Source organism: Centroberyx gerrardi, chromosome 7, assembly GCF_048128805.1.
Source record: "Centroberyx gerrardi isolate f3 chromosome 7, fCenGer3.hap1.cur.20231027, whole genome shotgun sequence".
Classification (NCBI taxonomy): Eukaryota; Metazoa; Chordata; class Actinopteri; order Beryciformes; family Berycidae; genus Centroberyx; species Centroberyx gerrardi.
In genome coordinates this window covers 22,797,959-22,813,531 of record NC_136003.1, presented here as the reverse complement: position 1 = coordinate 22,813,531, position 15,573 = coordinate 22,797,959, and the positions used below count along the sequence as shown (strand labels likewise).

Sequence of the window (15,573 nt, the reverse complement as noted above, 5' to 3'; positions counted from 1 at the left end):
GTTTCAGCGTAAATGTGTATAGTTAAGTCTTCATGTGACGGAGCATCCTTCCCTCTGCGACCCATGTTCATTGAGAGGAATGACACCGACACTGCGCTAGCGTGCGGCAGGGGCAGGTAGTCCAAACACCACCGAGGCAATATTTATACACTGACATTACTGCATTCCAGTCAGCACCTGCTGCAGATCCTCCACCTCCAGCTTCCACATCCTCCTGTGAACTGCGGCATGCTGGGACAGGTCTGCCATTTTCACCGCACGGATGACTGGCTCCGGGGAGATGGCCTGGATGGCACCCATCACCATGACATATTTGCCTGTAAAAACAGGTGGAAGTGGGTGCTCAGATTGAAAATGGACTCTTCAAAAAAAAAAAAGGTGGGGGGAGCGATGCAGGCAGGCCATTCCTGACTGGAATTAGGAAATGTGATGCTTTCTGAGATCAAGATGTTCATGTAGGCCAAAGTACTTTTTTTAAGGTTTAGCTATGTAGCCTACCTGCTTTAACAAAATCAGCATTCTCTAGACTGGGCTGGTTTGGGGGGATATTGGTAACAGAAATGAACACTTGTGAAAAATAACTACAGTAATCCTATACTACATTTTAGAAGGATACTATACAAATATACAAACGTGCAACTACTGTAGGTCAAAAATGTATATCAGAAAATCATAGTGATGCCATAAAGTACGACATGATCACTATAAACTCATCAATAAGTACATATAGTATACTTTTTAAGTTTGACAGGAATATTATACTCCTTTGTCGTTAGGGAAAATTAAGAATATTATCCAAAATTGTGCACAACCGTTTTTTTGGTATGGGAATTGTAAAGCTGCAACAACTTAGTGGTGGTGGTGGTTCAGGCCACATGGTGGTTCATTTAAAGACTTCGTTACCTTGGGATAAACACGGTTTCCCTTTAGGAATGTTGTTGACACCCTGAACAACAAAGGTGCCCGTCTCGTCCAGCAGCAGCACGGTGTTGCGGTCCAGTTGGGCTTCCAGCACAGTCCCCTGCATCCACACCATGGACACCGGGACGGAGCCACCATGCCCGGCCCTGACCAGACACTCGTCCCCGCTGAGCCTCCCCTCTCTCAGCTGGCCGGACAGGAGTTTGACGGGCGGCGGCCGTTTTCTCTCCCCTGCTGTTTTCTCTGTGTTATTCATGATCCCTGCTGGAGTCTGTCGAAGCTGTGGTTCCTCCTCCCTGAGTGAAGTGACTCCGTTTGCGTTACCCGCGCATTATTTTGACGGAAGTTTGGGGTAAAAAAAAAAAAAGTGTCTTTAACGTTTCCGGGGTGGAGTTCCAACCCGGAAGCGAGGGTTTCGTTTTCACCAGTCCGCTTTCCATCTTCTCTAACTCGATTTGTCACCACTTATTTTGAGTTTCAGTGACCTGTACATCATGATACAAGTGTTGACATTGACATATCTTTCTGTTTGTGTTGTCAGACAAGTGCATGACCGTTAAAGGCGATTTGATTCAGGGACAGAAAATGCTCATGAAGATCCCAGTAATGTTTCTGTGAGCCTTTGCCTCCCTGATGTAGTGAATTTAGAAATTGCCAGTGAGTTGCTGTAGGCTACACTTTTCTGTACTGTCTGCAAACACACAAAACTGTCCAAAACAGCATAGGAAAATACTTTATATCAACACTCATAGCTGTGGATTTTAATGGTAATGCATTTGTTTCTCAATAATATCGAACACAAAAGAGGTTAAGATAAAGTTGTTTGTTTTTGTCAGAACATGAAAAGTTCTGGAAGGCTTTATTTTTTTATCAGTAATATCAAGTTTTCCTACATAACCTAGAATCAACAATATATTTGACCATGTTACTGAATAGATTAACTTGTAAATGGAAAAAAAAAACTTCTATTACTTTCTTAACCAACTGTAACTCAAAATATAGGTGCACTTAATTGTAATATAATTATAAATGTAGAACAATCTTTTGTAGCCTCAGAATACGTGTCATACTTCGGTTTAGCTGTCACATTGTCAGTCCTCAGTATAAAAAGGTCAGAGAATGTATTTCAAATAGAAAACAATACCTGCAATCCATTAAATCACTGTGTAAACAAAGCCAGAGGTGGGAATCAAAGTGTTTCAAAAGAGGGCGCACATCAGCTTTGCTCACAAACCCCTTACTTACCAAAAAAGCTAAATGTGTGATCCATGAGTAAACTGTTGATATCTTCCCTTCAGGTTTTCCGCAAAGCCTAAAAAATACCCCAAAATATGTAGAGTGTAAGGCTAAATGGACAATTATATCCGTGACTCATTGTGCAGGCCCTGCAGTGAAAAAAGCCAGAGTACCGGTGAAAAACCTTTGCCTTCTCATCACCATTCCTCGGCGTTTCTTTCGCAGCGGGGTTACATTTAAAATTCCTCTGCAGCTCCATGAAGAACCCCGCTGCTGCAGTCTGAGGTGTGATGATACGGGCGAGGGGTTTGGGCTGGGATGTGACCCTCCAGCCTGAATACTGTTAGTAAACCATCCATGTATCACACACACTGTAAAAGTGATATACCTTTGAGATCCATAGAGATTCAACAGAACAGACTGCATTTCAGCTCGGTAAAGTGTCTAATAGGAAGATATCAGTCATGTGGTAATGTTAGTTCTCAGACTTAAGGGGCATGTGATCAATAGTGATGATTAATGACTGGTTTTAAGGGTATTTGTCCCTTATATTCACGTAAAATCAGGGGACTGCCCACAAAACGTTGATGTTTCTCTACAGTGTTGGACATGAAAGTCAAATTATTACAAAACTCAGTAGCTGATAGTCTTGATTTTGATCTCATATGTTTTAATATTATGTTCCAAGGCATTTCTGCTTTATTAGACAGGATAGAACTGAGAATGACATGAGGGATGGGAGATGGAGCAAAGGTGTGTGATGTGTGTCCGGGACACTGAGCCGTGAAGACACTTCATTTCCTGTAAGAACAAGTTTTTATCAGAGATACAATCTTCATGAGTTCACAGCAATAGGAACAGATTTAACTGTACTGTCTCGATAGTTGTGTCACCGATTGTCTCTGTCACTAATCAAATGACAGTATGCATTACATAAATGTAATTTCAACGCGCTCAAATCAATACATTTTTTTTTTATGTCCACATTTTCATTAGAATCCTTAGAGGAAGACATGTTTATTTCAGTGAGTTGAGAAAAATGAGAAAAGGAAAGAAATATAATGAAGTATCAGTTAATGAAGAGCATAATAATGGGCTGTGCCTGTGCAGACACAGTTGATTAAACCTAGAGCAAATAGGCTACAACAAAGAAATGTTAACATGACATCAAATATATGACAGTATTCTCTCAAATCTCATTCTCCATCTGCCCTCTTGTTCTCCCTAAGTTGTACTTAGATGACTTGAAACATTCATAGCTTTTGATTTAGTTTTGATGCTAGTATCAAATGTATTGTACCAATTGATGCTAGAAGCGACTGTCTATCCATTTATTATTGTCTGATTTATGATTGAGATGATTCAGTACTTTTGATGAATCATATTTGCAGATATACTTTTCAGGATGAACTCACAAAACCACCACATATATTTTTGAGTATCTGAAAATTGAAAGGTCTCTCAGATAGCAGATACATTTACTAATACTCATACTATTAAATATTTTCTTGTTTTTTGCGGACTATTTACTGCTGAATTATTTAGTTAAAATGACTGATGGCATACCTGTTTTTGAAACATACAGTATATTGTCCAGCAGAAAAAGCCTGTGGCTGGATTTGACCCAAATATCTGTAAAGGGCAACATGGAACTCACCAATGGAATTGAATCAGAGGTGTGTGTGTGTGTGTGTGTGTGTGTGTGTGCATGTATGGTGGGCAGAGGGGGCAGGTTTATTTACACATCAGCTGTTAGAGATAAAGGGACTGGATCACATGTTACTCCTGTCAACTAGAAGCTGTAAGAATGTGACAGTATGCATAATGCATTAGATTCCTCTGGTAAACAATCAGAGATACTGTTTACTTTCAGTTTTAACCACTGAAGCTGTTTGGGTTAGGGGGGAAACAAACAAAAGCAAACAAGAAACAAAAATGGATAGATAGATAGATAGATAGATAGATAGATAGATAGATAGATCAGAGGTAAGACAGGGTAAGACAAACCATAGTGTCTCATTTCCCACCATCAGTGGCTAAACTGGGAACTTTTTAAATAGAAGTGTGACTGTGAATCTTATCAAATTGGTTTGAATAATGTTTCATAATATAAACATATATGTACTCATATTTCAGTGGCAAAATCCAACAAATTGACAAAAAAATATTAAACAACTATCATATCAACTTTCATACTTAGCATCTTTCATTATCCAAACAATTGGTTGCAAAAAGCATTTTATTACAACAGCACTTTTGTAGCTTGTTGTTTTAATCTTTAATCTACTTCCAACAAAATGAGCAAAACTGGGGTACAGAACTGGTGCGCAATCCAGAATTGGGTTGTAAATACAACACTCTTCGGTAGAAATAACTTCTGAATCCCTGGGGAGGAAGACTTCTTCACTTCATGTTTATCAAGAAAACAACTGATGCCAAATATGTTCTTTAATACTGTAAGGTCCTATTCAACAAAAGGCTTGGTTGGATGAAGTATTGGTTGCATAGATGATGTTCTAGATGTTCATTTTCATCTATCTCCTATTTGGTGGGGATTAAATAATGCCAATCCATCACAGAGAGGGGAGACAAAAAGCCATATACAGTCGCTTCAAAGAAGTTGAAAACTATTTGCATTTTGTCATGTTCTATAGTCTTTTTAGTCAACGTCTTTATGAACAATTGTCAGGGGCAGGACACTGCATGCAACTTTTTTTTTTTTTTTTACATTTTTTGAGTGGTGTCTCCCTTTAAAAGTCCCATGCAGGATGTTATCTGCCAAATGAAATGTGAAAACAGCATTCAGTGCTAGATATTCTGTATCTCCTGTGGACTGGTCTTCACTGGCATGTTTGCTTGTGATGTGTAATGGCTAAAGGTAAATGAGCTCAAGGACTCCCAAATTTGACCAAATGAATCAGAGGTAAATCATCGGGGCTACTGTTGTAATGGCAAAGTCATGCCTCTAATTTCACAGTGATATATTGATAAGAAAAGCCGAGATGTAAAATCTTTAAGTAAAATGAATTCAAAACCAGAAATATAAATTTGGGCAGAAAATTAAGACAAACACATAGATATATGAGATATATAGGAAGCAATGGTTGTTTAAAACATTAAGTGAAAATGACTTTTTTGACTGATATTCTAAAAGGGATGATACAGAGACAGTTACACCTATGAGAAATTTGCAATCAACATAGGCCAAACTTTTGTTTTCTTCAACAATATGGAAATCATGGGAGCGTCTGTCAACATCTAAGAGACTGCAATTGATACAGTAAAATGTCAAACACTAACAGGTTATTCATGCTGGTAACATGTTATTAATAGCTCCATAAGGCTTGTGATAGAAATAGGTGTTAAATGCGTCTATGGTCAATACAATTCCAGAGATTTTACTCAGCATTTCTCTGTGTTGCAGTCTAACTCCAGTAGAGATGTTTTGATCCATGGGCTGCCGATGGATCTGCCAATAGTGTTAGATATATCCTCTAAATGTTAGATCAGAGGTTGGCATATTGTGATAGTTTGATCTGGGTTTGTGAAGCAGAAAATGGGGCTTATTTCCATTATCTCAGCCACGAAGCAGCATGCCAAGTGTCAGTGCAGGATCTTGCATACTGAATCAAATCGGTTCAAGAGTAAAGGTTTTTGCAGTAAACAATGGAAGATGATAAATTGGTATTGGTTGGTTTTCTTATCCAACAATAAGTGATTACTCAAAAATAAAAAAATCCCAAACAGACCAACTTTAGGACTAACCTGCACATTGATCCAAGGCACGCACAATTTAGTAGTGTATTATAATATAATATGAAGTGTAATATCACTGGCATAGGTCTCCATTTCTAAGCTGTGGAACTATCCTTTCAAAAATATTTACTTCCCCTCTCAGCAGATTAAATGCCTGCTGTCATTAGGTTATGGATATTCGTCTTGCAGAAGAAAAATGTGGTTCGAAAATAGGAGATAACATGCTCCATCAGCAGAAAGCCATTAGTGCATTATTGCAGCTGATATGGCAAGGGGAAGTTGTGCTGCCCTCTCCTGACACAAGTAATGAGCCCAACCCAACTATGATGCATAACCTTTGTGTTTAACAGATCTCTATGCAGAAATTAACTTCCTACACTTAGTTTGAAGTTTTCAACATCTAGACAGCTCCCAGTTGCCTGTTTTTATCTTCCTGTTATGAAGACAACCTCTGAGAATACTGATGAAAATAAGTGCTGGTACTCCAACAGACAAGATTCATCAGATACATTCTTATCAACAGCTATGCATATTTCTATTTTATGAAGATATTGTCATGAGCAAGAAATGTTTCAGGGTTCCTCAAATCATGATATTCACTCAGCCAAAATTAGGGAACCAACATGGAGCTAAAATTAACGTTGACAACATTTGGGGGGATTTTACAGTGAACAGACAAGACAAACAAAAAATGCCCTAGTGCATTCATTTCCTTAAATAAGTTTTATTTCTTTAAGAATAACTGAGGAAAAGTGTTAGCAATTTCTGTACAATTGTTTCATTGTTTTCCCTTGCATTTGCTGAAAACCTTGAATGATCAACTGGGCTGAGAGATGTGATGCTGCCACATAGTGCACTTTTAACCTAAAAAGAATATGATTAGTCCACAGGCATCCTTCAGTTTCCTTCTAACATATTCCAAGAAGTTCCTTAAGCCTCACTGTTGTCTCCAGTTTCATTTTTCATCGGCTCCTCTTCTCAATCCCAGTTCGTCATTGTCAAAAATAGAGGCACATTAGAAATACTGCCATTTTCCAAGGACTGTGTCTTTGATTGCATCGACAAACTGTGCAGGCACCCAGTAGACCCAATATTGAGAAGCTTCTGTCGGACCCAGCTGAAATGCCTACAAAAGTGAAACACGGGTAAGAACATCAAATGGTCACACAGCTGTTAACAGTTCTAGAAAATATAAGTCTATAAAAAACAACATAGGTGTTAAATGTGAATCAAACACACAGGGCATCCGCGGGTATTAACAAGTTACATTTTAAACAGTTTAAAATCATTTAATGTTAAGCCAGTTAAGACAATTGTAATTGTAAGACAATTTAGAGGAAAAATTGCAGAACCAACAACAACAATATATGTATATATATACTGTATATACATCTATACTAAATAATTTCAAAGCCCTGATGATGCAAGTAATTCCCCAATACATTAAATGATAATATTTTAATAATGTGATACTTATACGATGTACATTAATAAAATGTCAGTTGTACATGCAGGATTGCATCTTGTATTTCAGGATGTTATCATTTTACTCATCTCATGTTTGCTATGGTACCAAGCAACCAGAGACCTTAATTAGATATACTGTATCATATTATAGCCCACTTTAGCAACCCTAAATGTATTTTGTAATGTGTAAATTAATGTTACAATAATGGCTTTCCTGGAATTTTTGCTGATGTCACTTTGATCATTAATTTAAGTGATTGATAAGCCTCATATTCAGCAATACTGCTGTCTGTAAATCTTGAGAATCATATGTTTTTGGAACATAATACATTTAAGGGTTTTTATATTTATAGCCATATTGACTTAACTGTTTTGAGGCTGACTGAACTATAGCTTTTTTTCATGTATTTTTTTTTTTTTTTTAAAACACACATGGTCCCCCCATTTCGGTGCAACCTAACTATTTCGGCAAAGACCATACTAGGCTACATAAAATGGCTTTTCAAAAGTAATTTTAAAATAAATTCTTTAACTTCACTCTTCTTATTTAAAGTTGAAATAGTTAAGACATTCCAAGACCTTATACAGCCAAAAACCTTCTGAAGTACTCCATTTTGCTGCTGAGAGTGCTTATCACTGATAAAATGTTTGCCTAGACAGTGACGTCAAACAGCATTGTAGTGCTGCAGTGACACATTATTCCTACTATTAAGAATCACAGCAAACAGTTTCTGTACAGTTGGCCACTTGTCACTGCAATGAAAGAGATAGCTGTGCCACGCTCTGTTTGGGACGCACATGAACAGGATTCACTTTTAGTTTAATCATGCCTAGTGCTGCGAACGCCTGACTAATCACTTGTGGGCCGTCACAAACTGAGGAAAGTGACGTGTTAAGTGAGCTTGGTTCACATGTATTTTCAGTGGTTATACACCACAGAAAAGAACTGACTTGACTGCAATTGAATTGACTGCAATGCTAGGTCTGCCGGGGGTGAATAGAATACAATAGAAAAAATGTCAGATTACTTTCACTTTCACCTACTAGACATTTAAAAAAAAAGAAGTATTTTTATGACAGGAAAAATGTATTCCTAATCTGTGTCATGAAACAAACAAAACATCAAACAAGCAACGTTAGTGAACCTCAGCTAGCGCAAGTGTAAACTTGAGTGAAAATAGGCTCTGGACGTGGCATCAGTGTACTGGATACAAATTACAGATGCTGTTGGTGATAATTATAGGACCTCCTCCAGTAAAACTAATCCAGTTCAAATAGGACTTAATTATTCAAACGATACCATTCTGAATTGAGCTTTGAATCACTCTCCTAAAATTGTATGAACGTTATATCAATGCTTTTATAACACATAATAGAAACTACATAATTTCACAACACCTCTATCTCATTGAAAATGAAATTTTAAAAATTGTTAGATAACTTTGCCATTTTACACAATACATAAAAACTGATGTCTCTCCCCATAGCAAAAACATAGCGAACCATGACTCCATCACCATGATGCATACCAAACTGTGACCTTTGTGAACGACTCCCTGCTATTTACTTGCACAATGGCAATTTATAGACAAAGCACAACTGAGTATAAATTTTGTTGAGTGTACTGAATGTGAACAACCACACCTGGACCCCTGGTCTGTTCATCAGCAACACATTATCATATGAACTTCATTTTCAAATGCTCAACTGGCTTCATTTTGCTTAGTGACTTAACCAATCTGAATACTTGTAGTTGGTTTGAATGCAGTGGGTGTTTTGATTTTTCATAAAAAAAGTGATAACTTTGACATGCAGTTAGCAGCAAGAAAAGTTACCATCATGTGATAGTCCTCATGGCCTTCAATGGGTTCAGTCACTACGTTTTTTATGGAGCCCATTGGGACTTTCTCCGTTCTCTCTGTAGAGGAGAATACACAAAGATGAAGAGAATTTTATATCAGCATCTTTGTACTTGCAGTGAGTTCAGCAAATTGAGGCCGGCCATCATCTCACCCTTTGTTCCAATCCACAACTGATCTTGCTCCAGTTTGAAAGTGAGTCTAACTTTTCCCCCGGATTTGTTAAACATTCCGGATAAAGGCACTGTTGGTAAACGTTCCTGTTCGACAAATGAGAAAGCTCTTGGTAGTCATTCGTTAGTCACTGTGTCCAATACTAGGTTCAGCAGAGTCAACACATTTGTGATAACAGCTTTGTGCTGCTTTGGCAGTCATTACAAAACATAAACAAATAATAATAATTTTTCCTCTCACCTTTGTTCCTTTAACAGCTGTCATTATGTCGTCTGGTTTACCTTTGTCCAAGACTTTCCTGTGTTGCTGAAACAACAGTGCAGGTTCAACATCACAACTTCAAAAATCCCATAAATATTTTATTGTATTCTGTGTAAATTTAATAAACCTTACCTTTTGCCTGCATAAAGGCTCTTTTTTGTTTTCTTCAGCTTTGACTTCCTGCTGAATTGCCTCTTTGGGTGTATTCACAGCTAATACATCATTTATTGTAGATCCTACCACCATTATTTTTGCACCATTTGTAATCTTAATTTCACGTAGCGTCTTGTCCTCTGGAAGTAATCCCTTGTACATCACTTTCTGCATTGCCGGTGGAAGACCTAATAACAGGAGAGAAACTGGCATTGGGTCCAAGTCTTTTGCCTGGGTAATTAATAACAACCACTAGGCTATTTAGATTGAGGAGGTTTGAACTATTGGCTGCACTTACCAGTGAGTGAGTGGATGCTGTCTTTCAGTTTGGCTCCGGTGCTATCAATGGGAATTTTCAGGTCATATTTAATCTTGTTCCAGATAATCTTCAGATCCACCATCTCCTGCTTATCATCTGCATCATCTCCATTGCTAATACTAGAGTCCTGAGTTGTGGCGATTCCCCCATCTGCGTCAGACACATTTCCTGGGTCGCCTTTTTCGGCATTTTCACATAGTGGTTCAGCTTCAGCTTCTTTTGGCTTTGCCTCGGTTTCCATTATGACTTCTTCACTTCCTGAAAAAGCATAAAAAAAGTTTTAGATCTATTACATGAAATTCCATGCAGCTGCTGAGTGCTACGCTGGTAGCTCTCATAATGGTGTAGCCCAAGTTTACATCAATATGAATGTCAATATCACCCTAACATTACACCAAAGACAGGCCATTAGCATTGTGACTGTGATGCTGTACTTCCTACACAGAATACACCAACTTTAACTTATGTTACTAGAGGATCTTATCCATTTTTCTAATGCGATCTGCTATTCTCTATCCATTATGCATGTGTAATACTGTTTGAATGCATTTGAATACATATACTCTTACGTATGTAAGCTACACATTATGAAACATTTAGCTAAGCTAGTTACTTACCCAAAACCTTTAACTAAATATATTGTTCTGTCAGTCCCATAACCTGTGACTTCTTCTGTCTTTAAAAATCAATCAAATACAAATGACAGCTGAATAACCTATGTGCAGTGGTTCCAGTCTGAGACATTTTTAGAAATGATCTTAGCCTAGAATGCCAAGACAACAGGCAGGAAGTGGGCTATAAAAGGAAGAGGGATCCCAACAGTGAAACTTAGGCCCCATAGAAAGAAATGCCTTTGTTATTACCATTTTAGGACTTGAATCGAATCACCACATCTCCATGGATGGATGCCAATATAGGATATGGGTTACAACAATTGTATAATAGGCTACTAGGAGTAATGTGTTGTAGGTTATTTCATTTCAGAGCAGATTGAGCGCTAGCACCAGTCAGATCAGAATTGGACCTTGGCAAGTTCTAATGCTGGACGCTCTTGGGAGGCGGCTGTCAGATAAAACAGTACACAGCCAGTGTGGCAGGGTCAAATGACTTGAGAGTGTTCACTAAAGAGCTGACACCTGATGGTGATACGTGTATGCAATGAACAGTGCCTCCCAGCAATGTTTCCTGCCGCAGCATCTGGTTTTCACTGAAAATACATTGAATTACAGAAGCAAGACACCATCAAAATGACATTTCCCTATGACTTTAAGCTAGATAGATGGATAATGATAGCAAACCTATTCTGATACCGATAGAGTAATTCTTAAAAATCAGAATGAACAGAAACAGTGCTGTATACTTGGGTCTGGTCATGTAACTACTGTGGAGACCGCACTATTGTAAGTCTTGATCTTGTCTAAGCCTCTGACAATTCATCCTAGACTTTTGCTCAGACATCTGACTTGGGGTTCCCATTTCTGCCTGAAACCAAGGCAAATACATCATAAAAAATCATGACAAACAGAAGGCAGATCAGTCTACATTTAGCCGTTGGCATAATGTGCTGCAATAGTTTGCTGAGTATTGGAATCATAACAATTTTGAAAGATTTCCTTACTATTGAGGTTTTGGTCTCAACTAATACTTTCTACAGGACTTGGACACAGCCACCTCTTTGTTATTGCTGTTGGCTGAGTCACAACTAGACCCAGTCTTAGTTTATACCAGGCTGTGTCGGACTCTGGACTACAGCTCCAGATATAAAGAGTATTTTTGCCATTTTTTCATTGCCATAATATATTTGATTATGTTGTCAAATGCAATGCTTAACGAATCTCAGTAAAAGACATTTAACTCATGTAAAAAACAAGTTCACTGAAAATCATATTATGTATAATATGTCAACTTTATGAATCTCATGCACCCTTTCATGGCAGCACTATCAAATGTCCATGGTATCTCCGGTAGTTTCCCAAGATATACCAGGAAGTCACCTCTGGTCTGCGCTAACGTAACTGGCCAACGTCACTAAACTCTTCGCTTTGTGTGGCAGATTAGAAAATGATCTGGTCCAGTTTGCAGCGTTAACTAGTTAACGTTAGCTAACATTATATCCGCTCCCAGAATCTGACACAATGTTGATAAACCAAGCTGTAATGCAACGTAGCTTGCTAGTTCGTCTTTGGCAAGGTCCGTTCATAACCTATTCATATTAGCTAATTAACAGCTAAAGTTAAACAAGTTAAACCTGACATTGGTTAAAGCAGCTAACTTTGGTCTCCAACAAAGCTAACATTGATTAGCTACGTTAGTGATGAATAATGAGGACAAATCTTGGGTAACTAACCCGAAATCGGCAATTCAGGAAAATGCTGACATAATGCTAAAAGCAAAAACGCTGTGCTGTCGGTTGCTACACGAATCTCCAATATAACGTTAGCTTAAGGTTTGTTCATTTTCGATGATAAGGGCAAAATAACGTCACATGTCCGAACCAATAACTAGCCAGCCCAGCTACCAAACGTTAGTTAGCTATTAGACATAAAGCGAAGGACTATTAAAACAACTGCTTGACATACAGACAGTAATCATAATGTTAAGATTGAACTTGCACTGGCCAGTATCTATCACATTTCAGGATAGGTGTGCTGGGATGCACTACGGCGCGGCCTGAGAAAAGAAACGAATCTTATATTTTCTAGCTATCTTGCTAACTGATGTTAGCATGCGTTAACGTTAACGTTACAACACGGCTGAACATTTAAATATTACGGACAAATGTGAATTTGACTTACACCACATTAATGGCGTATTATATTGACATGTCAATTAACAACATGGGTTACTTCATTAAAAGTGTTTACGCGCAATGTAACGATAGTTAGGAAGGAAATACAACTATATTTTCTCAATACCCACCATCCTGGGTCGCCATGATGATTGTGTACAATCTGGTTGTAACGTTAGGTTGTGGCAAAGATAATATAAAAGAGAAGGATGGGATACTCATGTTCAGGAAGCATGAGTCGGCTAGAACTAAGATCTCGCTCATGCGTACATTTACATACAACAACAGGAGAAACAACAAACAAATATTGCCAGTTTTTATCTGAGAGACGGGCCATAAATGAAACGTAATATTGCTAGTCATCGAGACAACTTTAAGACATTTGCTCGTTTTAGTTAGCCAGTAAGTAGAAATGCGACGTTGTCGCATTGCGCATGTGCGAAACGGGAACAACTGCAAAGAAAGTTATTTTTTCGGCTAACTTTGCGACCATTTCCATTTTTGGTATGCAATCAGTAGCTTACCAAGAAATCTAATACTTTGTTAAGATAACGTGATCAAATAAGCCTGGCGTCAAAAAAGAATTAATTACCTGACAATCAATTTGAATCTCAGTCGTAACACAAGCGGTCTGATCTACATACGGGAATTTCAGCAAAGACCGTAGTGAGTGCTAGTTTACTCTCTCGCTTCGCTATAGTACTCTCTGGTTGTGGCAAAGAAAGAGGGCAGACCTCAAGAGGTGGCAGTTCGCTCATTGGCTGTTTGTCTTCTTCTTTTATATTTTATGGCGATTGGGCCCTAAACTTTTGCATTATCGCCAACTATTGGATTTTGCGAAATAAATCCAACTAAATTTTCACGTATGAAGTCCGTCAAACTGAAATTTTAACCCTCTCTCTCAATTTTCACCCCTTTATACAAACCTATTATATTACTAAGGCTCGAGTCTGAGATGGCATAAACCATCCTCTGAAAATCATCTTGTGCAGCATTAGAAATCATCTTTTTTTTGTCTAAATTTGTTTCAACTTCCATAGTACAATTTATGACCATTACATTACATACATTGAGGGAATCTTGCTTCATTCAGCCATAATAACCTAAATCTCAGAACTATCTCCAGTTCTCTTCACTATTTCAGCAAACAACAGCTCCTTTGTTGCTCTTTGGCATCTTTCCCCTCCTTGATCCTTCATGGTCACTGTACTGACCCTGCTTCATGCTGCGGTTTTTAATATTCCATACAAACTTTCCATCTTTCCAAATCGTCCACATCATGGATGGATTGTGCTTGAAACAAACTTCCCCAGAATGCTCATACTGGGAACTGAAGCAATGGGATTCTACTGTAGCTTTTGAATTGGTTTTATGGGACGGTCAGGAAATCTGCTCCATCCATAAAGGTCAACTCAAGTAAAAACATGAAAAACACTAAACCTCTTCTCTTCTGTAGGCTGTCTGAAAACGAACCTCTAAGACAACACGTCAAATAAATTCATACAGGCTGGTGAAACATATTTTAGATGACAATAAACTCTACCCACTCAGTAATAAAGATTAATTATTGAACAGAAAGCTTGTTATGACTTACTTCAGTGTTGCCACAGGTGGTGAAGGTGGTGAAAATTAACAGAAATTCCAAAACATTAAAAGTCCCTCTGTCCGCCAGACTCACCTAAAGTGGCTTTAAATAATTACAACCAACACACCAAGATCATTATAATATTGTGCAAACCATCCTCAAGTCAAAAAATCACCACTCACTTTAATCAACTTGCTGTTTGATGTTTTTTTTTCCCCCATCTTGTTTTCCTTTCAAATTACATCATTTGTCCATAGTTGCTGCATCTTGAAACTTTCCCTATATATGTCTTCTATGTATGCCCTGTATATGTTTTTATTCTTTTTTATTGTGAAGCACTTTGTACTTTATGTAAGAAAACTGCCATAGAAATAAAGTTTATTACTATTATTATTGCCATCCCTTTTTTTTTTTGTCATTAAATCAGTGGTTCTCAGACTTTTTCATGTCAATGTATATCCTACACATTAGACCCTAGACCCCCCATCTGATAACATTGTGTCTGCGCAACTACATCTGAGATCATCTTTGTTGTTGGATACGATTTGGTACAGAAGTGGACAACTGACTATACTGTAGGTATAGGGAGATAACAAACCTCTGAACAGAGCTGCACACTCATCATTCTCTCACCGTAAACTTCAAATATATGAGATAATAGTGAAATTAAACTCATTTTCCTGGGGACCCCCTGGAAAGCTCTCAAGGACCCTGGGGGGTCCCCGGACCCCACTTTGGGGGCCACTGCATTTGATGGTGTGTGCATTTGATGAGGAAAATTTACTTCAAAAAAAGCAAAAGTCAGGGTAATAATATCATGACAGTGAATTTTAGTTGACGTGCTTTGAGTTTAGTGGATTCACGTGAAGGCATAAGGTTTTAGCAGGCCCGTAGTCAAAACACATGACTGGGAAATAAATAGTAGTTTGTTTTTTGGGGGGAATACAGGCGTTTGTTCCTCTCGGTTACCTCTGGAAGGCAGCAACGCCTAAATTCGTGTAAATTGCGCAAGTAGTAGTAGACGGCGACGAAGAAGAAGAAGAAGAGGGAGAAG

General features: G+C 38.2%; 2 protein-coding genes across 2 annotated transcripts; both read right to left on the bottom strand.

Moving 5' to 3' along the window:
* Positions 1 to 34: 34 nt before the first annotated feature.
* rmi2 (RecQ mediated genome instability 2) lies at positions 35 to 1,252 on the bottom strand. Its single transcript, XM_071920713.2, has 2 exons — positions 904 to 1,252; positions 35 to 317 (listed from the first exon to the last, which is right to left on the bottom strand). Exons 1-2 carry the CDS (start codon positions 1,175 to 1,177, stop codon positions 157 to 159), a joined length of 435 nt encoding a protein of 144 aa, XP_071776814.1. The 5' UTR covers positions 1,178 to 1,252; the 3' UTR covers positions 35 to 156.
* Positions 1,253 to 4,418: 3,166 nt separating this feature from the next.
* ubfd1 (ubiquitin family domain containing 1) lies at positions 4,419 to 13,115 on the bottom strand. Its single transcript, XM_071920678.2, has 7 exons — positions 13,066 to 13,115; positions 10,126 to 10,404; positions 9,807 to 10,015; positions 9,654 to 9,719; positions 9,394 to 9,499; positions 9,216 to 9,298; positions 4,419 to 7,039 (listed from the first exon to the last, which is right to left on the bottom strand). Exons 1-7 carry the CDS (start codon positions 13,079 to 13,081, stop codon positions 6,929 to 6,931), a joined length of 870 nt encoding a protein of 289 aa, XP_071776779.1. The 5' UTR covers positions 13,082 to 13,115; the 3' UTR covers positions 4,419 to 6,928.
* Positions 13,116 to 15,573: the final 2,458 nt, after the last annotated feature.